Source organism: Drosophila rhopaloa, unplaced genomic scaffold (assembly GCF_018152115.1).
Source record: "Drosophila rhopaloa isolate 14029-0021.01 unplaced genomic scaffold, ASM1815211v1 contig_3, whole genome shotgun sequence".
NCBI lineage: Eukaryota > Metazoa > Arthropoda > Insecta > Diptera > Drosophilidae > Drosophila > Drosophila rhopaloa.
This window is the reverse complement of record NW_025335123.1, coordinates 9,726,297-9,753,149: the sequence shown is the minus strand read 5'-3', so window position 1 is coordinate 9,753,149 and position 26,853 is coordinate 9,726,297. Positions and strand designations below refer to the sequence as shown.

Below are 26,853 nucleotides of genomic sequence, written 5' to 3'. Positions count from 1 at the left end.
GCAGTAGAGGAAAAATGTATTTTTTTTTACTGATTTTAGCTTTTTTCATATGGGGTTACATCGTGTTATTTTGCAAAAATGGTCCAAAACTGAGATGATTTTTTGAAATGTTATAACGAATTCAATGCGGAATGACATTTGTCTATTATTTCCTAGGGATTTGATTAAAAAACCGAAACTAGAATTGATTTTTTTCAGATTTTGTTCATCAAAAAACTTGTTTAAGGGATGTTTACTTTTATCTTAGGCAGAATAGTACGTAAAACCAAAGGAATGTTGTTTTGTGCAGCGGTGAACCTGCATTTCGTAGAAATTTAGTTGACTATCGTCAGTTGCCATAGATATGCATTATTTTCGACTGAGTGATCATTCGCATTCCGTAGGTGGTGGGCAAATAAAGTCATGCTATCCTAGGGTATTCGTCGGCTTTGTCTGTCGCCATGTGTGCATGTGGGTATCTGTGTTTGGTTTGGTTAAAGTGAGCGAAAACAATAAACATAAAATGCACAAATACACACACTCCCGCACACTTGCAAATTTGATTGGATTGTGTGCGAGTAAGTGTGTGCGTGTGGCTGTTTACAAAGTAGCAGCAACTGGCTTATCAATTTCCATGTTGCCTTTGTTGCCTTACCTTTTTGTGTGTTTATTTGCCTGCTGGCAGCCATAATCAGTCAATGCCGCGTCGCACCAGTTGGCCAAAAGAGGCCCTCAATTCTAGGGGCTTTTTAAGGGAGGGGTGCTCAGTGGGGAGTGTGGAGGGGGGGGAGAAGGGAGGGGGCATTGTAAAAAGCCAGATACAAGTTTTCAAGAGTTGGGAGTTTGATGTCGTCCCACTGCTAATTTATGGACGCACCCAGCCAAAGACGCAATACAAGGAATTTGCTAAGAAAGGGGCGGGGAATTGGTGGGGCAACACTGTGAAAAACTAGGACTTAAGTCCCTTACTTAAAGGGATTTCCAATTTACTTTATAATACATATATATCTTACATGTATATCTTTCTCTAAATAAGGTATATTTATGACCAGCAGATTATTGCACAAGACCACTTTTAATCACATTAATTAACTTAACCATACAATGGAATTTTATACCTTCGACAATTAAACACAATAAGTTCTATCCAACTAGCATTAACAACCAGGTATTATTTTAGCACTTTACAAAGAGATAACCTCAAGGGTTTTATTATATTATTTACCTCTTTTTTCGCGCTGTGTGCGGGGCTAATGCCGCATATATATCCACCATTCAATTTGCTGCCACTCGCGACTCGTTCTACATGACAAATTTTTATGGGCAAATAATTTGGCTTTCTCTCTCGTTGATTTTATGGCCCAGTGGGCGTAGTGGGCGTGTGGGAGGTGTTGGGGCGTGGACGGCTATCAAAATCATTTGTTTGCTAATTAAATACACTTGCACGTTGCGTGCTGATGAGTGATTAACTCGCTCAGTTACTGTAGCATACTTTTCAGGTACTGCAGGGGGGTGGGGGATGGAAGTACCATAAAGCACTCGGTGTACAAAATTAATTGAGTTTCAAATGACGGACGAGCGACAATGTCGAGTTTGCCCATTTCCACATTTCCACATTTCCCGTCCGGAAACATTATTTAAAATGCACAAAACGGTTGGCAAAAATAAACTGGCTGTTAACTAATACTGATAGGATGAACTGCGAGAAAAAGTAAAGGAAAAAAAAAAATAAAGGGTGGCTTAATTCGGTAAATTTGTAATATGAATAGGTAGTATCGTATGTCCGTAAATGGTAAAGAATGTTTGTTTGGCATCGAATGGAATGGTTTGGCCTTACTTTGACAGAGAAAATAAATTAACAAGGCAACAGCCGAGATGTGTTGAAAAGGTATTGTATCAATTGAAATTTAGCCTCTCATCACTGTTCATATATAATATTTCCATTTCTACAATCTATTTATATTTGTGCCCACTGAAAACTAGGCTGTTATCAGTTATAACTTAACTATTGTATACAATTTTACAATCTTTTTCTTCACATTTTCTTTCATATTTTGTACCTGTATATGTACGATCTGCCCTCGCAATCATTTGATTCGCACTTGCTGCGCTCACTAATTGGATAGCAGGCCAGTCAGGAGTTGTAACGCAAATGGGCCAAGGCCAGGGAAATTTATCAGAATATATTTCATATGTAAATACGGCTTGACAAACACGCAGAAAGAAACAGAGATGCTCGGAGAACTTTCAATGCAGTGCACTTTAATTAAATCAATTCGAATCGGTGAATGCAAACAATTGAGCATTTTGCAAACTGGGATTTACATTCCAGATTGATTTCCTTGGCAGGTTGCAAAGGTGACTTTAATCCTATTTTGTGGTCAACAGCAATGAATTCCCCTCGCCACACATATTTTTCTATATGTAGAGATTCGCACTTGAGCCTGGCATTTAATTTAGCGTTGCTTAATTAGGAAAGTTTCGGAAAGACGACACCGAATCGGTGTTGAACAAGCGATAAATAGGGTCTCCGGGGAGGGGTGGTGGGTGAGTGGGTGGGGGGTGGAGGGGTGGATGGTAGAAGTGCGCAGACCTCGAGACACACGGGGTAAACTAAAGTTGTTGCCTGTCGCTTCTGGTTGTCACTTGTTAAACGCCTCGTTGTTGTTCTTGTTTATCCTGTGCACTGTTACGCTCGAAGGAGCGCAGGGGAAATCAGTATTAATTACTCGGACGTACACATGTTGGCCGTCTCTGAACCATAAATGGCTGAAGAGATTAACTAACACTAGTTGCTATAAATAAGCGTAATTCAGTCTATAAACATTGAAGGCAACAACATACCACATTAAAGAGCATTGTGGCAAGGGATAAGCTAGGATTTATAAGCTAAAAATATACTAAATCATTGAATTTATTTCAGTATCTGTCCTATTTTAATCTAAAATTGGTTAAAAATATCTTGTAAATTTGAAAACTTTATGCAATGTCATTATAATAATTCAAAGTAAAAAACTTTTTGCAATCAAAACCAGAAGCCCTTAAGTAATCATAAAATACAGCGCAATTGTAGTTAATCAGTGGGCTGTAAAACTTAAAAACTTAATAAATCACCCGAGAGTGCAACGTTTGGGGATGTGCAAGATGAACAGCCAGAGAATACAATAAATTAGCAAATCAACTTGGCAAAGTAAAGGATACAACACCGCCCTGATCCAAAGAACTCGGGAACTTTTTGTCGCCTAATGACCAAGTAAATCGCTCAGCTGAACTGAGCAGAAATGTGATGGATGCAGTGCATCTTCCCTGACTTTGGGAAATGTGCTCGAGCAAAAGCGGCAAACTTTGCCCTATTGACTCTTCTAATGCGATGGCAATCTGTGGGCGGCGAGTGGGTGGCCTTCTACAAATGAGGGATCTGGATCGAAATCAAAAGTTACTCCTTGCTTTTTCTCCTCGACTTGTCGACAATGCAACCACAGCCAGAATCCGAGTCCCGAAAAGCTAAAGTCGCAGCCACAAGCCGCAACGCGATGTCTATCAACATTTTAAGCTAATTAACGCACTGGGAAAGGCCAAAATAGGGCGGCTGTGTGGAAGGGGGCGTGGCCAAGTGGGAGAGGGAGTGGTTGGTGTGGCAGCCACATCAAATGTACGAAGCTATCTGCAGGCAGTCAAGGAAAATACAATTATTACTTGGCATGCGGCACAGCGCAACTAATTGACAAATGGATAATGCTCAATCCCTAAACGCCTACACTGGCAGAAAACTGTGTACCCTGTGTACTACTGCATCAACAAGTGCGCTGGGACTTTCCCAAGGCGAAACGAAATAAACCAGTCAAATGGAACACTGCAGCAATGCAGCTATGGAGCTAAGCAACCCTGCAATTGGGGTTCCCCTCGGTCTTTCTACCATCCCCCATGAATCACGGAGGACGAGGAGGCCATAATGGACTCCACACTGCCGGTGGGGAGGTGTGGAGTAATAGGAAATGCAGGAATTGGCCCCAAACTGGGCCGCACATGTGAGAGTCCATAGCGTATAGATAAAGCCGTCCGAGGGCAAGAAACTACTAAAATTGGAAAGTGGGCACGGGGAATATCTGCCAAATGGCATGTTCAAACAAAATTAAGCCCGCTGTTGTTCCTGTTGTTGTTGTTCGGCACGGGTCATCAAACCAAGTCGGGATTGCAACTGCAATGGGTACAGGGTGTTCCTGATAGATAAGCTGCAAAAGTTATATCCCGATAGCAAGGTGCATATTCTACTTACAGTGGCGTGCAAGTCTGAGTACATGTTTGCAACTATTGACTTTGGGCCCGCATAAAAAAGTTATTAGTAAAGTAAATGAATCCAAATTTTTTGTGTTTTTTCTTTTAATATTTGTATTTATACCAACTTACTTCACTCCAAATATAAAAAAAGAAGTCCAAGTTTCAATCCACCAATTTAATTTGAATGAATATGTTTAAGTGACTGTTGTAAATGAAATACTTAAGGCCAATTTTTTCTTTATTAATTTTGTGCCTCAGTAAAATCAACCCAAATATCAAGGAAGAAACTGGGACTCAAGGTCCTCTTTTTTTTCAAGCATGTCAATCTAAATGCGAGTTTTAAGTATTTCTCGGAAAATTACATTTTGACTGTGAAAGAACAAAAAAGCGAACCGCCATGGGCTGGCTTTACAGTGGGCCCTCATCAAGTGCCACCCGTTCACGTTCCACAAAGTATCCGGTGATAAGCTTTTCAATCATCATTTCATTTAAAGCAATTTCATTTGGCCGCCTCCTGTTCCCAGGGCCTCAGGCACCCTGTTTTGTTTTGTATTTTTGCGGGCCGAGGCAGTAAGGAAAATATTTTGCTGGCAAGTGAAGAAAAATTAGCAACAATAAATTGAACGGAAGTTGCTGCTCAAGTTGAAAGTACGAGCTGCGGGTATGGCACGAGCTGCAGGGGATTCCCCGGAATAGGAATTGGGAACCCCAGAAAGGGGGAGGGGGTGGATTCTCAGTCGGCGTGGGGCGTGGCATGTTTGTCTGTGGCTGCTACTGCGGCCATACGGTCAACATACACGTAAGCGAATGGCTACGTGCCACAGTGTCGCTGTGCCCCCGCCCCCTCCCCCTGCCCCTTCCTTAGCCTCTGACTTCCTTCTGTCTAGATAGAAATACCAGACCTTAGCCAAGAGGGGGCGTGGCACGCCCAGTGTGCACAGGGGGAAAAACTGGCAGCCTGAAATCGTTGCTTGAAATACAAAAAAATTAATAGCATGTACGCCTAATACACAAAATCGGGGTCACCAAACTCTAACTTCGGCACAGCATAACCTGGTTAAATTTAGTTGGATTATAAAAGGTTCTAGCATAATCTGCAATTAAAAATTGGCCCTGACATTTGTTTATATTTTATAGATTTAAATGGGAAAAGTGTTTTAAAGTAAAATATTTATACTAATTCAAACTTTAGTGCTTTCTTGTTCCAAAAAACATTATTACAAACAAATTTTTATATAATTTGGTTCTCCCTAAAAACAAATGTAGTACACATTAATATTTGATGTGGCATAAGTTCTTATTACTTCTTCGCTGTGGTTAGTTTCTCTACCTGTAAGGACATTTGGGCATGTGGCGGCAGAGTATTTAAGCTCAGGCCGCAACTCGAAGGACGAAATCGGGACAGACGTTGCATACAGATTTTCAATTTCCATATCGTGTGGCCCGTCTGCAGCCTGCAGCTCTTGTTTTCATTGCTTTCCACCCAGCTTTTCCTTTGGGCAATTTCCGCTGCAAGTGCTGAAACAAAGGAAAACAAAACATAACATAGCAGCGGGAAAACTAAACGTAACTACAACAACCGCAATAACAAGAAACAAAACAATGAGCGAACAATGAAACGACGAATGAATGAATGAATCGAGTTGAGTTGAGTTGAGTTGAGTGACTGAGGAGCAGGCGGCAAATGTGTCACTTGAAAAGTGCAAATTGAAACCATGCAAAAAACTCAAGATTTTGATGGAAACATTTTTGGCTTTGGGCTTTTTTAATTGCGGGTGGCAAACAAATTACTTGAGTTTTGAAATCACTTAAAAACGTTTCCAAAAGTATTTACTTTATCGGACTTCCGGGTTAAGAATATATTTTTTGTACACTTTTGACACCCTTTTAAATGATTTCAAAAACCTATTATTTATTTATTTTTTTAAAATGTATTCTGTTCATCCCGAAACAGCAAGCATTTGCTTTGGAAACCAATCAGTTTACCCATGACAAATCAGTTAGTTTATAAAGTGTAAGCATTTGACACACACGTATCTCATTTAGTTAAAGAAAAAGTAAAATAAGCATAATTTTTGTGCGAGAAATTCCTGTGAACTACAACGATGTCCGATTGCATCCAAAGACTGGGTGGCCTGGTGCTGCAGATCCTCCGGGTGGCCGAAACTCCACTGAGTGCCCCTCAAATAGCCCGTGCCATTTCGCTGAAGTTGGGCGTGCGTATTACAAAGAAGCACATCATGTCGCTCTTGATCGATGGCGTTCAGTGGGGCTACTTGAGCAGAGATGACGGCCTCTACGCACTGCCCGAAGATCCTTGCAAGGATATCATGCCGGATAGCAGCTGCAGTTCGCTTTTCGTGGATATCGCCTCCACTGCGGAGAATTCCTGTAGTGAAGATGACAGCACCCCAGAGGATGGTGTCGCCAATGGTGGCAATTGCAGTGTAGATGAACGTGCCGCGGGGGCACTTGTCAAGTATGAAGGTGACGCCGCCAAGATGGACACCAATGAGAAGTGCTCCTGGCCAGAGGCTGCTCGGTGGGCATCCGAAAACATGATACATGGCGCGATGGAGTTTTTCAGTATGTCGTCGAATGACGAAGCCATCGAGCTGAAGATTATGCGCATGTACTTCCGGAAGAAGAGCAGTGAGCCGCAAACGCCGGATGTTGTTGAGTCCGCCGGGAGTTTTCCCCTCCTGAAAAAGCCCGCCCATACAAACTTAAGAGCCACTTAGTCTCGATTCTTAGTCTTGTATTCTGGCTTTAGAGCAAGACCATCGAATCGCATTGCCACTTTGTTTAAATTCTATAATTGCAAGACTTGACCCTTGGATTAACAAATTTTGATTTATGTATTGTGGAAGTCATTAAAATTGTTGAAACTAGTGTATATTGTAATACTAAAACTGTACATCACCTGGGGGCAAATGTGTCTGACTAAAAGAGCTCTCTGGGATCTTTCATTGCAGGTGGTGACGATGTCGCCTGCTGAGCAGCTAGGTCGCTTGGTCGCAGGATCGGATGCCTACCAGCTGGCGGCGAGCACTGGAGGAGGTGGAGGTGGTGCGGGGGGCGCAGGAGGAGGCGGAGGTGGAGTCGGAGGCGGAGGCGGTGGCGCAGGCGGCGATGATGCGGGCGGCGGTGGCGAAAAGTTGAAGGACATGCCCGACAAGTACGTGATGGCGATCGCCCACTTCCTCGACTGGCACGTCAACGAGACGGTGGACATGGAGCGGCTGAGCGGACCGATCCTCAAGTCGAGCATCAAGTCGGTCTACTGGCTGTTCCTCATCCAGTACGCCGCCCTCGCCCTCCTCGGCGTGGTGCTGAACGTGATCATCGTGGTGTACCTCATGTACCACCGACTCTACAAGGATGTGACCCACGCGTTCATCATCAACCTGGCGCTGTGCCACTTCGTCCAGTGCGCCCTCGTCCTGCCCGTCTCCCTGATGGTCATGCTCATCCAGAACTGGATCTTCGGCCAGTTCCTGTGCTTCTTTCTGCCCATGCTGCAGGTAAGTGGGGTTGGCTTTTATTATTAATTATTAATTTTTCTGATCCTGCAACTAGGACACTTTATTTGTATTAATGTATTCAACTAGCTCTGGGTATAGTAGTCTCAAGATCTTACCTTTCAAAATGTTAGTGCTTAAAACTTTTAAAACAGAGATCGCTCTAAAAGCTGAGATTTTCGAATTGCAAAATTTATACAACTTTAAGGGTCCACAAAAAAAGAGTAGTTGATAAGTCTTTACCTTATCTTAGCCATTAAATTCAGCAAGGCCAGACTATATTTCATAGCAATCACTGTTAACTACAGCTCTGAGCTTATTTATCCCATTTGGCTGTGTGGAGAAGATGGCATCCGGCCTCGCTCGATTGAGCATCGCCTGCTGGTGTCCTTTCTGTTCCTGCGTCCTGGCTGCCCCGCCTCATTATGAAAGCCACCGTGTGATTGACACATATTTGGGGGAATGGGGACGAGGGACGATGCTTTTGGAGTCGGAAATCACAAGCAAATAGAATCGTATACATTCATTCGATTTGATTCACCTCCGTCTGTCACTTTGCGCCTCTTTTGTGTGGCGAAAACAAACGCACCGGCGTTCTGGCCAAGATTGGACTTGGGAATGGGAATGGGATTGAGATGGGGGATTTGGGGGGCAGAGGAGAGGAGAGGAGAGGAGACAAGCCGCCTGGCAATTCGATTAGGCCCGACGTCCATAGAGCAGACAAATGATTACATTTACAACCTTGACGCTGCAGGAGATTCTATTACGGAGCAGGGCGGCGTGGAAATGGAGTGGTTGGTAGTGGGAACGGGATATGATTCGATTTGATTGCTATCACAAAGGGCGACAAATAGCTGGCGCACACCAGCACACATTTATCACAGCATAGTCATGTGCGCATACATATGTGGGTGAACTCCTGTTCCTTTTCCTCTTCCTCTTCCGGTTCCTGTTCCCATTCCTCTGGCAGAACCCCATCTCCGCCTAATGGAATGATTGATGGCTGGCTGAGGAGCTGCAGGAGATGCTGGCTGAGCTGCCACAAATCTGACAAGTAGCGTTAAATCTGCGCCTTAAAGACCTGTAATAATAATACAACATAATAACAGGAATTTACATAATAAGCTACGTAAAATGAGAAGATAAACTGAAAATAAATTAGATACAAAACTGTTAAATATAAATAGGCCTTGAAATAAAATTAAAAAAAGGAAAAATGCAAGAAGATGGAAAAAAGTGAAATCAAAGCAGGCCTTGAAAATCAGATCCCATTTTAAGGATTTTGTTTCAATAAAACTTCAGTCTAGCTATCACACTCGCATAAGAAAGTTCTCTTTCCTAAACTGAGCCCAATTTTTACCGAACATTTTATTCACATTTTCAACTTTTTACATCAAAATCAACAAGTAAAAATAAAAAAATTTCAAAACAGTTGGCAGTCCGCAAGGCAAAGTTCTAGTTCGATAAATTGAATTTGTGCACCCATCTGGCATCACTGCCGGAAAAGCACATTTTTCTACATATTGGCAACCCGTTTGTGCCATTTTGAAATATAGCTACGAAATATATTTGTGTTATTTAAATATTTGAAGTGATTAATATAGCCAAATAATTGTTCTGTTTTTGTAAAATTATTTCAAAGTTTCAAATCGTTAAGTTGGCTTGGAGCTCTATTTGTCCTGCCACTGTTTTTTTTTTTGTTGTGACTCAACGTTTGCGCATGCGCCACGAGCTTGAATTTCCGCGAATACCTCAAATAGTTTCCTGGAATTTCATCAAATCAGCAGAAATGGTAAGCAATGAGGAGAAAAAAGCTGTGGCAGTATTTATAATAATTTTTAATATATTTAATATTAAAGCCGAAAAGAAACGATCTACGTGGGGTCACGAAGGCAAAGAACCGCCTTCCCAAAAAGATAAAACACGTGCCGCCAATAAGTGAGCTGCCCCGAATTCTTCCCTGGAAGAAGACTGCGCAGAAAAGCGTGTCTGAACCTCTGCTGACCATGCAGGTTCCCAGGCTCAGCCTGAGCATGCCCCACATTGAGGCGCCACAATTGAACCCGGATGATGCCCCGGGATGCAGTCGTCACCTTTGCGGGGAATTCAAGGAGAATAGTTACCCGAATGGGACTCAGGCTGGGAAAGTCTCGGATGCCCATCAGTTGCATCTGGCCTATCTGAAACACTGGCGCTCCCGCTGGAATCTGGCCATGAGCGACCTCGGCGATGTTCAGGAAAGTCCGTTAAATGGACTCCACGATATGCTGCCACTGACTTCGATTGATGAACTGACGATGTCGATGTCGCAGGACCCTGTTTGTTCCACAACTATTGGATTCCATAAGGAGGTCCCAATGGGCAGCTCCACTCCCACCAATTTTATCGCTACCAATACTCGGGCTTATTCCGTTGAGAACGTCCTCTCGGGTGGTGATCCCATGTGGGGTTCCAGTAGTGGACCCCTGGCCAGCACGGTTGGGGCTCCTCACACAGCGGGTGAAAGTCTCCAAAGCTCTTGGCACAGGGACAACCTGTGCGATCTTTCCTTGAGCGAGTTCAGGGACCTAGCCGCTTTCGAGGACCCGAATGCAATCAGTAGCGAATTGGAGCGTTTGCGGCACGTGGAGGCGATCTGCAAGCGTCTCAGGGGCATCGAAGTGCAGGGGAACACTGGCCTGGTGCAGGAACCCGTTTCCTACGAGGAAATCTTCGATGTTTTGGGCATTCAGGAGAATAAGGAACAGCAGCAGCAGCAGCAACAGCAGCCTCAGCTACAAGCTATTGATTCAGCTTTTGAATCCATTTACATCACGGACGACGATGAAGGGGCACTCGAATTCCCTGCTGATGTTTCCGGCTATATGCCTCCTTCAGGAGTGACCAGTTCCGGCAAGGAGAATGCCATGACAGATTGGACCGATTCCGAAGACGAGGAAAATTGTCGTCCAGGAAGGCGCATAACGGTGACAGCGTGTATAGAGAATATTGGTCGCTTCGAGTCCAGCTCGGAAGATACCCAGTCTGAAGTCGATGTGGAGGAAGTGTCCCACAACGAATCCGCCTCTGATTGGTCATTGCTAAACGACAAAGATTCCGACACGGAGACCGACTAGCCAACGATTTCATCCATTGTAATGTTGATTTTAATTTTCTTCAAAATTATTAAATAAAATTTCGAGTCTGCAGTAAAGATTTCAGTTTACAAAGGACATTGTTTAGTATTGTATTTTATTGGACTTTGGCATTCGTAGAGGTATGAGAATTCTGAAAGTGTCTTAGTTGCTGTGGATGTGCGGGAAAAGCCCATCCTAATCCGATGCCCCAAACTCATGTATATCTTTTGCAATCCCCCACAGGACATTCCGCTGCACGTGGCATTGATCTCGCACATCCTGATCGCCTGGGACCGGATGCGCTGGCTGAACGATCCGCTGAAGGGCCGCCTGCCGGGATTCGTCTGCTGCTGCGCCACCTGGCTGACCGGAATGGTGATTGCCCTGCCCTATCCCATATACACCATGTACGTGGAACTGGGGGTGAGTACTCGCTTCGGTTACGTTTAATAAAAATCAGCGAACATCCCCGAGCTGGGTTGCCAGGGATGATCAAAGCGAAGCGCACTAGACCGGAAAAGCGGAGCGGTGTCTTCCACATGTCGCATCCATGTCGTGCACATGAGCCGTTTGATGGGCATCAAGTGACAGATTCCCGGGAACGGAGTCGAGGCCTGGGACCATTCACACGGCGTCTCCTGAAACCTGGCCCGGTCTTGGCCAGTATCCCAGGCCTTGGACCGTCAACGTGGCCTGTCAACGAGCTCAGCTTGCATTTTGTTGCCAAAATATTTGGCTACCCCCTCCCCCTCCCCCCACACACCACACACCACACCTAACAGTATGGCCACAACAGCAACAAGAGACATAAATATTTATGGGCCATAAAGTGTTGCAACTTTTTGATACACTCCTCTGTGTGGGCGTACGTGTGTGGGTGTGTTAGTGTGGATGCTCACCACCCCCCACCCCCTCTGGTCTGGCACTGTGTCAAATCATCACTTGCATAAATGTATGTACGTTTGGGCACTGGCATTCCTCAACCCACCAGGCTGCATATTTTGTGAGCAGAGTTTCCCCAAAGTGAGCCAAGGTATGCCGGAAAAGACACCATCTAAAATCATACATAAAATTCTTGTTTTTGGATAGTTTTATTCGAGAGGGTCGCATTTTGGAATAAAATTCAAATTTAAATTTGTAAGCTAGTCAAAAAATGTTATAGCTTATTTACATTTAACTAAAGTATAACAAATTTGGGCCCATGCTTTACTAAATCTACTTATTATTATTACAATTCAAGAAGTGTCGCCTTTTTGGAATACATTTCAAAGGGAACAAGCTTTTTGATTTAATTTATTTATAAGCTTAATAACAACTTATGGTTATATTAATGACATTTAACACTTTTTATAGTATTTGAAAAAACGCGAAAAAAACCTGTAATAGAAATAAGTAAAACAAATGCGTTTAAACTATTCGGTTCGACCTTTTAATTCTGACTGACTTCATAAAGTTCTTATGTACTATTTAACAGCATGATATTATATTTTAATATTATTGGGTGTTTATACAAGAACTTATCATTTCAATAATTCAATTCTCCCCAAACAGTACTAACAAATCCTTAAAGGATATATCCAAAAGTTATTTTCAATACATAGTCCTTTTTTTGTAATATCATATCTAAAGTGAAAACGGAGTATTCGCTTGTTATAGTACTGACCATTATTAAACAAAATATATGTTAAAACAATACAAGATTTTAGTAACAATATAAGTTGCAGATCTGTGCGTAGGTGTTTAATTCATATAGTTAAGAAATTATGAACTATTATGCCTTGTTATTTGTTCCTTTAATCTGAATGGTCACCTTTAATCCCTGGAAACTGGCAAACATTCCCGAGTTGATTGAACCTTTGCCGGCAATTTCGTGTAATTTATTTGGCAATTCACTGATCACAAAACCTGTCGTTGCGAGTGGGGCAACAAGTGGAGCACTGCGCCGGGGGCAATCCTCCAGAGAGCTCCGGTGGTGCTCCTTCCCACCTGGCTCCTCCAACAGGCTCAGTCGCCTGTCAATAATTTCATTAATTCAATATTTGCGTATAATTTGATGGCTCCTCTCCAAGGCAACTCCCCCACTGGAAACTCCCAGGCGAAGCGGGGCTTATTATCTCAAAGGGGGGGGAGTGGGGTCGCCTGTTTGTCTGACTCCGCTGACACAGTCCCCCCATCCCCCCACCGCCACCCTCCCCACACTGTGTGTTTGCCGCAATTTATGAATATTTTAGCATTCTATTACGACGACACTCAGGTCCTTGTCTGGCCCAGATATGGGTGTATAAACAATTCCATGTGGACTCTGATTGCCAATTCACAATTTGGCAAACTGCTCCACAAATCCTCCATCCCGGCGATTGCTTCTCCGTTTAATAAGCAAAAGTTTGCCATAGTTTTCAAACCAACAAAAATAAAATGAAAAAGAAGTGCCCATTCTCAACCAGCAGCCAAAAGTCAAACACTACAAGAAAGGAAAGCTAACTTCGGGCGGAGCCGAAGTTGAAATACCCTTGCAGAACATTCTGTAAATTATGTTCTTCAAAATTATTCATATGATGCATTCTTAATACTCATAAAAAATCCCAACTTCCTAACGTTAAAAACACAAAGTAGTGGCATTTCCGATCAATCAGTTATATGGCAGCTATAGGATATAGTCGACCGATCCTTATGAAATTTGGTACGTCGGATTGGTTGGCCAAATATAAAACCCATAAAAAATCCTAACTTCCTAACTTTAAAAATACCAAAGGAATCTCCTTTCCGATCGTTCAGTTATATGGCAGCTATAGGATATAGTCGGCCGATCCGGCTCGTTCCGACTTATATACTACCTGCAATAGAAAGACAACTTTTGGGAAAGTTTCAAGCAGATATCTTTAAAACTGAGGGACTAGTTTGCGTAGAAACGGACGGACGGACGGACAGACGGACAGACGGACATGGCTATATCAACTCAGGAGGTGATCCTGATCAAGAAAATATATACTTTATAGGGTCGGAAATGTCTCCTTCACTGCGTTGCAAACTTTTGACTGAAATTATAATACCCTCTGCAAGGGTATAAAAATGAATTGCTCCGCCAGCCAGGTTCAGATGAGTTCAGTTGGGTTTGGTTTGGACCCAGTTTGGATCCAGTTTGGATCCAGTTGGCGGCTGCTCCTCGCATTCCATTCCGATGGACTCAGGCCAGAGGACCCATCGCCTCCGATTTTCAGGTGCGGGTAATAAGCGATTTCATAACTGGCCAGCGAAAAGTTTTACGTTTGTTTTTGTGTTTGGCCTGGAAAAGTGTCAGAAACTTTTCCACACAAAACAAATTGAAATTTTCCATATTTCTACGCATGCCCCTCGTGTCTGGCTACCTGGATAACTGACTGTGGCGGCTTCCCTTTGTGCGGCGGCAAATTGATTTTTTAAGTTGTCCCCAAACAAATCAGTGTGGAAAAATACAGAAATACAGAAATGAAGAAATCCCTTTACCTCCATCAAATTGGAGGTCCTGTCGCCTGCTGTCGCTGCTGCTTCTGCTGCTGCTGCTCCCAGCGATAAGAAAAAACTAAAAGGGTTTCTCGTTCCCAACTATTCTGGTTTTATTACAATATGATATCCCTGCAGCTTTGCAATCCACGAGATTGTTCGATTTATGCCTGCTGACGTGTGGCTCATTGAGCTGGGATAAGGATTTTTCAATTGTTATCAATAATTTGTATTGTATTTTTGTTCTTTTAATTATTGACCCTTTTTAATCAGATTCTATCCTCTGTAGAAAAGTAGCCAAGACTTCAAGATAAGGCCCATATTTGATCTAAAGTAACCACATTTATATGCGATATATATTCATATAAATAGTTAATTTTCCTTTATAAATATACATTTAACTGTTATTTAATTTTGTTAAATAGAATTAGAATTATTTACATTTCAACGTATTCTTTTTAACCTTTTATTAAGCTGTTCCATTTTTATTTTTTACAATTTAAAGCTTTTTTATCTCATAAGGTTAAACATATTTTATTATAAATAATTAATTATATTATTATTAATTATAAATGGAGGTTTAATTTTAAGTCTTTCGTAGATAACTCTAATTGGACTAATTAAAATAGTTATTATTGTTATTATTGTATTGGAAAAATGTACTTGCAAGCAGGAAATGTTTTTAACAATGCTTAGATTCTTGTAAGTAACGAAAAATGAAAGTGGCCACTTGAAAATCTCTGGGGACATTTATGACATGGTTTGCTGCAGTTGGAGTTGCCACCAGTACCAGTACCAGTACATTTTCAGTTTGTTGTCTCAGCGTTGGTTTTATTTTCGTACAGAGTCCTTTGAGAGACCATGGACTTGTGAGTGGCGTAGGAGAAAGTTGAGTGCCCCGAAGTTGTTCCCCTTGAACTGTGCAGCTTAAGTCGTTGTGTATGCAAGGAACACGCCTTTGTTTCGTCCTGGTCCCCTTCTATTTGGCTGCCGCTCTGCGGCTACAGTTTATTTATGTTTACTGCTCAGTTGTTGCTCCTCTCCCGCCGCTGCCTCGTTGCGGATATCCGGTTGCCGGCGTTGACTTTGGCACGCGGCGTCCCTAATCCCCTCCAGCCATTCAGCCCACCGCCCACCTCCCACCGCCCACCTCCCCATCGGTATTACCAACAGAACTTGGCCGGATATGCGCCTGCAAAACGAAAACGAAAACGAAAACGAATTTACGCCGACGGGCAAGGGGCAGAAAATTCAAGTCACTGAGCAAAAGAAACGGCTAAAGTAAACATTATCAAGTCTACAATGGCGGAATTGGGCTAGGACCTGCCCTAGGAGCGATTGGGAAAACAGCCTCAATAGATTCCCTCAACCAAAAGAAACGATTATTGGATAGTTCAGATTAAAGACAGTATTATTTAGAGGACTTTCGCATTTCTCAATTTTCAAAAGGAATTAATTTTTAATAAGATTTGTTGTGTTAGTTCTGATGGATATCTGAAATAGAGTTAAGCCCGATATAAACTTGGGTTAAAAAACTTAATAAATAAAATATGTATTTATTAAATATTTAAAGACTCCGAAAAATGTACGATAACAATGTTTAAGATTGTAGCTTTTTACCCACTACCCATTAACTTTTCCAGATATATAAAAAACAATAGTTATTTAATTACTTTAGCTATATGGCTAACTTATTTACCGATTTAGTAGTTTAATTTATAAGTTAACCAAAAAATGAGTTACATTTTATTAAGCCGCTTGAGAAAATCTATACATTCGGGGTTCCCATCTGCCATCACGTTTTGGAAGGCAAGGGCATTCAGAAGTTGGGAACTCGGCAGTGTCTTCTGCCCTCCGTTTGCCAATTTATCTGGCGCAGAAAGAAAAGAAACTTTAAATACAATCAACTGGCCCCATTTGCCTTGGCTTGGGGCTCGTTGTAACAATTTGTAAAAAATTACACATGCACACTCGCCCACACTGAGAGAAAAGAGGTGGTTGAGGAGGTGGCAGGCAGGGGCTCAAATGAGACTTCCGCTTGAAGCGGAAATCAAATGGTCCTTTGGCCTGACTTCTCCTGGTCTTCGTCTGCCGTTTCAGGAACTCCTCGTTGGCTGGCTTTGTCCCATCTCCGTCATTATTGCATATTATCAGTGTAACTTTGTTAGCCGTCTCCCCCTTTTATTATCCTTTCTTCCCAGGATCTCTGGTTGTGGGTGTGCTTATTAAATTGCCGTTTGCCCAAGCACAACGGGCAATGCAAATTGCTATATTGTCGCTGCAAATTAGTTGATGTGTCCAGGGGACAGGAATAGTATTGGCTACAAATGGCATCTTCATCTGCCTCGACTGCAACTGCCATTGGGTCATTTGAAAGTTTATCAGCAAATGGAAGCTGCAAAACATTGACGCAGCCACATCCATCAATCAGCCATTGAAGCGAGCAGTCGTGAAGGAATGTTACACAGGTTGTGGCAGTCGTCAAGGACTCAACATTGACCGCAAGACGGTGAAAAGGTGACGAGAATTTCCCCTTCTTCGCACTCTACAGACTGCATTTTAAGCTGAAATCCTGGGCTTCGGTATCGGGATAAATATGCTACAAATTTCCTAGCAACATTGCATATTATGGTTGAAAGGAATTTGGCTAGTGAGAATAAATAAGATTTACGAGCAGCATCGGCATATTCTAAATAATAAGTATGTAAAATGTAAAACTAGATATTCCAACAAAAGTAACTATATTGCGTCTGCGCGTTTCTTAAATAGTTTGCAAACAAAACATTTTCAACTTGGTTTAATAATATTAATAAAGCTTATCAAGATAAAATTATACTGAAACTAGTTGGCAAATTATAAGTTAAAATTTGTTAACTTTAAATTTTGGGTTATTGTATTTGTATTTTGTTGCTTGTTTTGTTTGTCGTGTTGTTTAAGTTGCCTTTTGCGGAGGGGCTGTTTGGGTGAAGTGTATGTACTTAGGGAACCTTCAAGACAGAAACACCCTCTATTTCAACGACCCTCGCGTCTTCTGCTTTGTTGATTGGCATTTTCAATTATTAAGCAGGCAGACGTAAATTCATTTCCACAGCAATTCACACTGAAAGCGAAGCCAAACACACAGTAAGAAGCAATGGTGCACCGCCACCCACGGCCACTTAGGTCCACCCCAACCCCCCCTTTCCCCCCTCACATGTTGGGGCATAAAATTCTTATTGGAGAATCGTGAGATTTGCGCTGCAAGCGGCCCAGTCCATGTTGATTGCCATTCTCAGTTTGGTTTCCTTTCGTTTAACGGAATTTTAATGGTTAGCGATGATGTTGCCCTGTTCCTGTTGCAAATGGCGTGGCAATGGCCTCCCAGGATCACGAGAATGGGGGCAGGAGGGGGGAGCTGGAGCGGGAGCATTTTATGCGTGTTGCAATCGCCCGTAAGGCAATCAATTTTTATAACCACCTCAGACGAACGCCAAGAAGCAACAGCTGGCGTAGCAACTAATGACCTTGATAATGGAGCCAGGGACTGGCGTTTTGGGCAATGGGGCATCGGGGTCACCACCCCAAATTGCAACTAAGGGAAACCAGGGGCCAACAAATGGCAAACGACTTTGACAAATTCCCAATGCAGAAAGGTGCCGAAAGCAGCCTCGCCTTCCTCACTTCCCTGGCTTCCTCTCATGCGTTCAGGTTGGTCCTGGAATGGGATTAGAATGGGTGGTGCTACTGGTTGTATGCTCCAGCGAATTCCTGGTAAACGTTTTACATATTGTAAAATAACAATATCAACAAATTCGCCGAAAAGACAGCGACAGACAGCAGAAGGCAGACAACCAAATGGAGTCAAGCGAGGGGAGTTTACTTACTTCTTGTGAAACTTTCGAAAAACAAAAACACAATGTGTAAATAATATTTTGCTTTTACTTAGCACTAGTATTAATAATTAAGTCATATGCACCAAAGGACTTAAACTATTAGTGTACCAGATTAAAATCTTTTTTTATACCAAATGATTATTTTCCTCTTTGGCCAAAAAGTAAGCATTTAAAATTGCATATCAAATGAATCTTGAGCTCTCACCATTAAATTTTAATCGAGGGATCGGAAACTGCTTGGTCCACCCTAGCACCACCCTAGCACCACCCTAGCACCACTCTGCACCACCCAACCACCGAAGGATGTTGAACTTCTTCCTGCCAGAGGCCGTGAAATGGCAGCTCAAATTTCGTTATAATATTTATGCGCTCTTCGCCTGTGTGCATGTGTGTGGGTGGCTGAGTGCCTGGGTGGTAAGTGGTGGGTGGTGGGTGGTGTTGGGCTTGGTGCTGCGATTGGGTGGTGCCAAGCAAGCAGTTGCCAAGTGAGCACTTTAAAGCCCCGCTTTGGATCGTCAAATTGCTGTGCGGTGGCATCAATCGGGTTGTGTTTTCCGGGAGTCCCACCTCTTCGAACGGCTTTCGTCCTGTGCCCTCGTTGATGCCCTGTTATTGTGTGGTAAGCAGCTTACGGCCCTAAATCACTTGCCCAGCCGAGGAGTCCAACAGTCCGACAGTCCGAGATGGGGGTTATTAGGTGCTCCCCCCGACACTCATCACGTCCCCCACATCGAAATTAGAATTCAGAAAAAGTTTCAAGTGCCGAACACTCGTAACAAGGTTAAGAGTATGTATTTTTGGCAATTGTGTTCTCATCCAAAAGGTACATATATGCACAAACATTCATACGCACTCGCCGTATATATATGCTCGTATACACATTTATTTATACAAATTGGATATTTTCCGTTGTCGACCTTCCATTGTTGTTATGCGCATAAGCATAAAATATTAATAACAACAAATGCAAGCTGGCGAGGGGATGGGAAAACTTTGAAAATGGGAAAACAAGTGCGTATAAGCACGCATAAAAATGAAGTGGAATGAGCTCAAGCATGCAATCCAGTCTTGACTACATTTCCAACTGATTTCGTGATTTCGCACCAGCAGAGGACCGCAATCCAATGCCATCTTTGGGCAATCTGAGTGGATCCCTGCGATCGGACCGCGGCTTATCCCGTCATTTCCACCACTTCCGTATAATTTTCTACGCTTTCCGCTTCGTTTGCATTTTCCTCTGTCACTTAAAACAAACGAAAAAATAAAAACGAGGGACCTGTGGTGCTTGGGCGAAATCACAACCAAAGTCTGAAGCCTAAATCCTTGTGGTTGTGCACGGTAAGAAAATTTGTGGTTTCACTTTAAGGGATAACTATTATTTTATATAACCCATTTAAGAACGTAGAAACTTATTTTAAATGCGCAAAAATCGAAGTTAAAAACATTTATTTAAGTTGGGTGCCATTTAATAGTAAAATATAAATAAAATTGAATGTGGTTTAAAATTTGTATAACTATATCAAAAATTTTGTTTTTCTGAACAACTAAAATGACTAGTCAAAAATAAGAAAAGAATATTTTACCTTGTTTCTGCATTAAATGTTGTTATATTTGTAATTAAATAGATAATTGATTATCAAAATATTTTCTTTTTGTTTCGTGAGTTCCACAAAAGTCCTCGTTCTCACTTTCGATCAAATGCAAGTGATGGTCCGTCAATGGAATGTCATACCTCGTTAAACTCGTCATAAAGTTTTGACCATAACAAACAAAATAAAAAAGGAAAATACAAAAAAATCACATTAATCGATAGGAAAATTATTAACTTTTGTCTTTTTTCGTATAAACCCCTTATGGAAAATCTGAAAATTGTCAAATTTGATAGGTTCCCAGCTGCAATCGCTTTTTATTGACACGTTGAACCTGTATGTTTTTGAAATACAGACACAAGCGGAAATTAATTTTATATTATTCTTTCTAAAAACTACCAGCTTGACTTGTTGAAATGTTTTTTTTTCTTATAAATTAAATGGGAATTTAGGTAGTAAAATCAGGATTCCTTTTTGTCAGTGTCCTTGTAGCCTTGTGTGCTGTGTGTGTAAGCTCTTGTTTTTGTGTGTTTTTGTGCACTTTACGACTTTAATTATGTAAGTACATAATTGTGTTATTATCGTAAGCTTGCCGAGCGCAACACATGCCGTGTCCGGGTCTGGGGTTCGAGTCTGTGGGTCTGTGGGTCTGGGGTTCTGTGTCCGTGTCCATGTCCGTGTCCGTGTCCATGTCCACGTCCGTGTCCATGTCCGTCTGCGTCGTCGGGTCCTGATCCCGGTCCGCGTTTTGGTCAGACAGTGTGTGCTCTTGCTGTGACCTCGTCTGGCCGCTTGGCCAGCATTTTACGGCCATTAAGTCTGGCAGTGGCAGTGTCTTTTTGGTGCCACACCCCCACACCCCCAACCCCTCCAACTTCCTTTTTTTACCCAGCTTACCATCTTTTAAGGGCCCCTGCCCTGTTTTTTTTTTTCAATGGCCTAACCTTTGGGTTCTGCTCCACTGTTTACATTATAATCCCTCACCCATGCCAAAAACCATTTTGTCTGCTCATTGTTTTCTTATTATTTAAATTACGAAATTCTGCTTTTAATTATGCATTGTGTTCCGCTTCTTCTGCTTCTGCTTTTCCGCCATCCATTAGGAGCAATTTTCCGAAAATTTGAAACTCCGATTATTGGTAGACATTGCCTGACGCAGCTTTAAACTCAATTTTCTTCTGCTTTTCGCCTTCAATTATTTTCTTTTAATTAAGACGTGTTTGTGTGTGTATGTGTGTTTGTGTGCAATTCAATTATCGCTTTGATAAATATATGTAAAAATTGCCAACATCTGAGGCTGACAAATGAGACTTTTCTCGATTTTTCCATCGCTCTGCGCGTCATTGTTTTGTTTTGTTTCTTTTCCCCCCAACTTTGTTCTGCGTGGGTAACTAAAAGCCAAGGACATCGAATTTCAAAGAAAAATTTCCCAATCGCATAAGGGCAGGAGAGCACAAAAAAAAAATAAAATGAACTTGCCCAACAGGTGGAATTGAAGGGGAGAAGTTAAGCTCCAAGGCTACCAAAGCTGCCGGAAAATAGTTCCATCTGCCCCTGCTATTCTGTCCTTGCTCTGATATACCCAGATCAATATCCATCTCCATCTCCGTTTTGGGACAACTTCGACGCTCTTCTCGCTTGTAAATTATTATTAAGTGCTTTTCATTTCCAGCTTGCCATCATCCAATAACCAGAGCCAAAACCAAGACCTATTCCTCGTTTGTGTCGACTTGAGCGGCAATTCGTCAAAGTCAAAATTGCGACAGTGGAAATGATAATACTTCTGCAGCCCTCGTCGGCTGCAAAATATTGTTTGGGGCACGGACTGCGGAGTGTGGAGTCTGCGGAATGTGGCGTGCCTGCTGGCAGGACGGAAATAAATTGTTATTAATGTGCCTGTGTGTGCCTGTGGCTCTGCCTGCTCCTCCTGGTTACCCTCCTGAATCTCCAACCGAACCCACCTCCGAATCCCTGGGCCTCGTCCACAGTCGATAAATTATTTGGTAACGCGCGCCAAACTGCAAATATCTTTATGCGGGGGCGAAAGCCCCAATAATGCGAGCCCATTTAATGGGCTGGCCACTTGTTGGATGTTGGATGCTCAATGTTGGAGCGGCTCCATCATCGAGATCCGCCAGCCATAAAGTGTTTACGGCCAGCGCTCAAATTGATTTGTGCCCAGCACGAATCAAATCAATTGCATTAGCTGACTCTCCTCCAGGGGCAATCATAACTGGGGCTGGGCAGGGTGTCCTTTGGCTTCCTTTGCCGGTCATAAAGCGGAAACGGCCACAGTTCGCCGGGCAGGAGATGATGAGCAGCGGGCGAAGGATGTCCATAAAAAGCCAGGCAAGGACACTCGGCTAACCACCAGGCAAACACCACCACCCGTCGGCAGGAGGACTCCGCATCCAGCAGGAACCGCTAACCGTCGAGGCCATACATCCACATCCACATCCACACCCATACTTATACCCATCGCCATCGCCATATCGGGAATCCTTCGCAAGACGCCCCCAGGACTCGTTAAATTGCGTGCAGCATCCTCTCCTTTTTTCGTCCTCGCAGCGGGTGGCCGCAGCTGTGCACAGAAAGAAAAACGAGACTGTTTCTGGAACTCGTTAAAAAGTTTTCCAATTACCATAACTGAAAAATATTGACAAGAAATCGTTTCCATTTGGCCATTAACATTTAAAATTAAACATTGCCATTAATGGTATTTTTTCACCTCAATGAAAGAAAAAAAATTCAAAGATATTTTTCCCAATCTCGGGTTTTACAAACTTAAGCTAACTATATTCTTTAGTTATCCCGATCCCCTTTAATAACAAAAAAAAACGTAAAAAGTAGAATAACTTATGTTTTTGAAAATCATTATTTATTATTAATTTATTTATTGAACAACAATTTACTGAACAGAACCCAAACTTCTTTTGGTGCTGCGATGTCAGCTGTTAGGAACCTATTTTATTAAAAATTTATTTCAACAAAAACGAATCAAGCTTCAGCAATCCGAAGTTTTATACCCTAACAACAATGAAGATATGTCGATTTTCCAATACATTTTTGATCTTCCTATTGCAGCTATATAATATAGGCGTCCGATTTTTATAAAAAGAAGAATCCATTTCTGAAATTGTCTATAATTACTAAACAATTACAAAAAAAAAACAAAATTGTTTTCTCATATACTTTTCCGATTGATTTAAGGGATTCGATCCGGCTCGTTCCGGCTTACATATATATTACCTGTAATAAAAATAAGATTTTTGGAAAAGTTTCATCCTAATAGCAAATAAACTGAGAGACTAGAAGATACGGACGGACTTAAGGACATAGTTAGATCGACTCTCATGGTGATGCTGATCAAGAATATATATGCTTTACATATTAACATTACAAATTCGATTAGTTTATTCACGGCTGCCATAAATATTATTAAGAATACCTTCTATTTTCGTAAGTATAAGTTCAAGAAGCTGACTTTTTTTTTTCTGAGTGCACCCACCTCTTCGTCCCTGTACCCCGCCCCTTTGGTAACGGTTGTCGTTTATTTGCATTTGACTGTGCGCAGTGGGCAAAGTATTCAAAACAGATTTGTTGGCCAGATTGTACAGCGCTAACAGTTCATTACCCAAATGACTGTGGGCCAAAAGGAGCGGGCGCGGCGCGATTTGGTTGAAAAGGTTTCATTACAATTTCGGGCACTCGCCGAATGGAAAACTTTTTCCCACCTCCTCCGCAGACTCAAGCTTCCCACTCTGCTGTAGTTTGAGATTTGATTTAAAAGTTGGGGACCAAGTTTTAACCGCCTTCGAGGGGCGGGGAAGAAGGTGGGGATTTGTGGGCGTGGCTGGGCGACGCCTGCTCTCAAGGGAATTGCAAACTTTTAAATAGTTATTCATACAAAATCATTTACGAGTGCCCTGCTCCTTGACTGCCTTCATGTGGGGAACGTATATGTTACATATGTGCATATGCTTAGCAAACGGGGGGAAAAAAAGGCGACTGAAAATGAGGAAACTTTGTTCGGAGTTCCTGAGTTTGATCGCCAGTTCTTCTGGCGGAATAATTATGCACCAATATAATGTGGCCTCTTTGAGTCGCAGCTGGCCAGTTGACCGATGTTTCGCGTGATTGATGAAGCTAAAGTCCCACCAATCCGCCAATTCTCCAGCCAGGACTTAAGTCCACTCAGTGAAGGATATCCTGGTAACCCCCCCCCATCACCAATCCCCACTTAAGATACGCACCTGCCATCCTGCGGAGCAGTTAAATGAGAAAATAACTTGGATGCGGCCATAAATTCATTTCCGCCCTTTGTTTAATTTCCTTCGCTATCCGAAAAACTTTTCGCTACGCGCGAATTCATATGTAATTACAATTACGACGCAATCTCAGTCGTTCCGTGGAGGAATGGCATGTGGACCCACCTGCCCACCTGTCCACCTGCCCACCTGCCCATTCCCGGGTCAGGGTCAATGCCGAGGTCGCTCTGGAGTGCAAAAGTTGACTGTGTTACGTACACCACGTGCACCTGATACTGAGGTGGTGAATTGGCGGACAAGTTGATTCAATTAAAGTTTTTCGCATGGCAATCGATAGGCCAGACATCAAAGAACAATGGGCCGACAAAGCCCTACCCCTTCCCCCAGTCTAATTATAAAATCAATGGACATAGTTCGACCACTCGGAACACCACCCAGCAATACCAAATGTCAGTCATTGAACTCTGTGGAGTGTTCTGATAACCCCGATTTTTAAAATGTAAAACGATTGTTGGTTAAACGGCTCCTTCAATGACTCAAAAATCAAATCAATTATTTAGGGGCTACTTACTGGAGTAAAAAGGCATTATTATGCTTTCTAGCTTAGTCATTCGATAAAAACTAGCGCAACAAATTAGGACAAAAAAAAAATATTTAATTTTTAGGGTAGTTAAGAAGTTTAAAATCACCTATATATATCATAAAGAAAACCTTATGGGAAAATGTATATTAAAAAACCATCTTTAGAATAGAAAGATCTTTGGTAAAACTTTTCTTGTCCTAACCTTTAGTAAAACTTAAAAAATTGATTAACAAACTGTTTGTAAGATTGGAGTACTATGCTAGAAAAATATTGCTCAAAGTTCGCGTTGTTAGCTATTTTCTAATTTCAGAATTTTAACTTTTGAGCCTTAATACCAGTCAAGCGGTATTATAACTCCTTCGAATATTTTACTTTTAATTATTTAAAGAGTTCTTAGAAAAAGCGTACTTCACATTAATTCACTTCAAACAACATTTGTAGGGAAAACTAAAAAGGTGTATTAAAAATGCATACTTTCATTAATGAACATTTTGAATCGTAAATTCCCAATTTCAGGACTATATGCCACAGCTGTCGGGTATCGGGTTGTGTGTGGTGAACCTGATGGACGACATGCAGGAGTACACCCGCGGACTCTTCCTGCTAATGTGAGTGCACCTCCCCCCCCTCCCCTGCCCACGCCGTCGAGGATCCCCTCTGACCACCGTTTCGATTCACAGGTACTGCGGTCCGGCCATCCTGCTGTCCTACCTGTACATCCGCACCTCCCAGGAGCTGCGCCCGCCCGACGGACCCTTCGCCGTGATGATGTACGAGCACCGCGCGGATGTGCGGATGCGGCAGAGGTGAGTACTCGCCGTGATTCAGCTGAAATATTAGAGGGACTGGCAGACTGGCAGACTGGACTGCCTGCTAATTGGGCTGATTAATTCGGTGATTTACCAATCAGGACAGGCCGTCCCATGTCCGTGTAACCCGATACCCCATCGCTCTGCCAACGCTCTGGACCAACCCCTTGGCCACCGCTAATGAGCCATCGTCCTTCCAGTGGCTGTTCTTTAATGAGTTCCAATTTCTTGAGCCACTTTTTCTGCTTCCCCCAATATTACAGTTTAAGGGTGAATACAATGCCTTGGCTTTTTCAAGACTTTGGCTAGGAAGTCTTGGAGTTTGCGGTATTACGAAGAGTATCTATTAGAGTATCTATTAGAGTATCTATTAGAGTATCTATTATAAAAACTGCTGTGCCAATAACCTTTTTAGGAATTCAATTAAACAGTGACTGGACTTTTAAGATATGCCGTAATGAAGTCAGATGAATAAGACTACGACAGATAAGAATAGCAATTGAAAAGTCATAGGACAACTATTTTGAATAGATTACTTTTGTCTACACATACATTATGGAATCCCCCAAAAACTCCAGCAATAATGGCCCTCCAAATACTTTAATTTAAAAGTCTTTCAATTTGGAATACTTAAAAAAGTTTTTTTTTTTAATTTTAAACTAAATTTTTACTATAATCTATATTAACATAAATATGTAAAATAGTATAAGTTAAAATACTTATACATTTGCAATATATTTATTTATATTTAAAAGAATCGAATTTCTAACTAACTAACCTCTTAGTTATTTATTTAATTGCGTTATAGAATTTCCATAAGCATTTCAGTATTAATGACACTTTCAGGACATTAATTAACATGTATTTTACAAATATTTCGAACAGTTTTTTATAATCCATATATATACATAAATATTTAACAGGAACTTAAGCCTATTTGTCACACCTTTGAGTGAATCTGTTGTTGCGCCCACCTCTGTCCTTGCAGGAACTCCTCCACATCCTCGGTGGAGCCTCGCCAGCTGAGCGGTGGGGGCGTGGCCGGGCTGAGCAACGGGGGCGGCAGCACCGCCCGCTCCTACGACTTGTACAGCGCCGAACTGGACGTGCATCGCGAGAAGCGGAAGCAGCGCAACTTCGGCAGCATGGCCGCCACCCAGGTGGTGTGCATGTGCCCCCTGATGATCCTGCGCTTCGCCAGGCTCTCGCTGGAGGAGACGTACGAGAACACCAAGCACTTCGACTTCACCTACCTGATGTTCGTGTGGATGGCCTTCCTGCCCACGGTCATCTTTCCGTGCATCTACGCTTCGCAAATCTTGCCCAGGTGAGCACTTCGCTTGTAGACTTGCTTTCCA

General features: G+C 42.4%; 2 protein-coding genes across 2 annotated transcripts in view; both read left to right on the top strand.

Annotated features, from left to right (window-relative positions):
* LOC108049797 overlaps window positions 1-26,853 on the top strand; it is a 39,537-nt gene that overhangs the window by 9,839 nt on the left and 2,845 nt on the right. The window contains exons 2-6 of the mRNA XM_017131115.2: window positions 7,233-7,781; window positions 11,138-11,317; window positions 25,203-25,294; window positions 25,367-25,492; window positions 26,484-26,822. Coding sequence (XP_016986604.1) covers window positions 7,242-7,781; window positions 11,138-11,317; window positions 25,203-25,294; window positions 25,367-25,492; window positions 26,484-26,822 — 1,277 coding nt within the window. The 5' untranslated portion in view covers window positions 7,233-7,241. The remainder of the gene's footprint in view (window positions 1-7,232; window positions 7,782-11,137; window positions 11,318-25,202; window positions 25,295-25,366; window positions 25,493-26,483; window positions 26,823-26,853) is intronic.
* LOC108049805 lies at window positions 9,100-10,990 on the top strand. Its single transcript, XM_017131128.2, has 2 exons — window positions 9,100-9,570; window positions 9,638-10,990. The coding sequence occupies exons 1-2, from the start codon at window positions 9,499-9,501 to the stop codon at window positions 10,892-10,894; spliced, it is 1,329 nt and encodes a 442-aa protein (XP_016986617.1). The 5' UTR covers window positions 9,100-9,498; the 3' UTR covers window positions 10,895-10,990.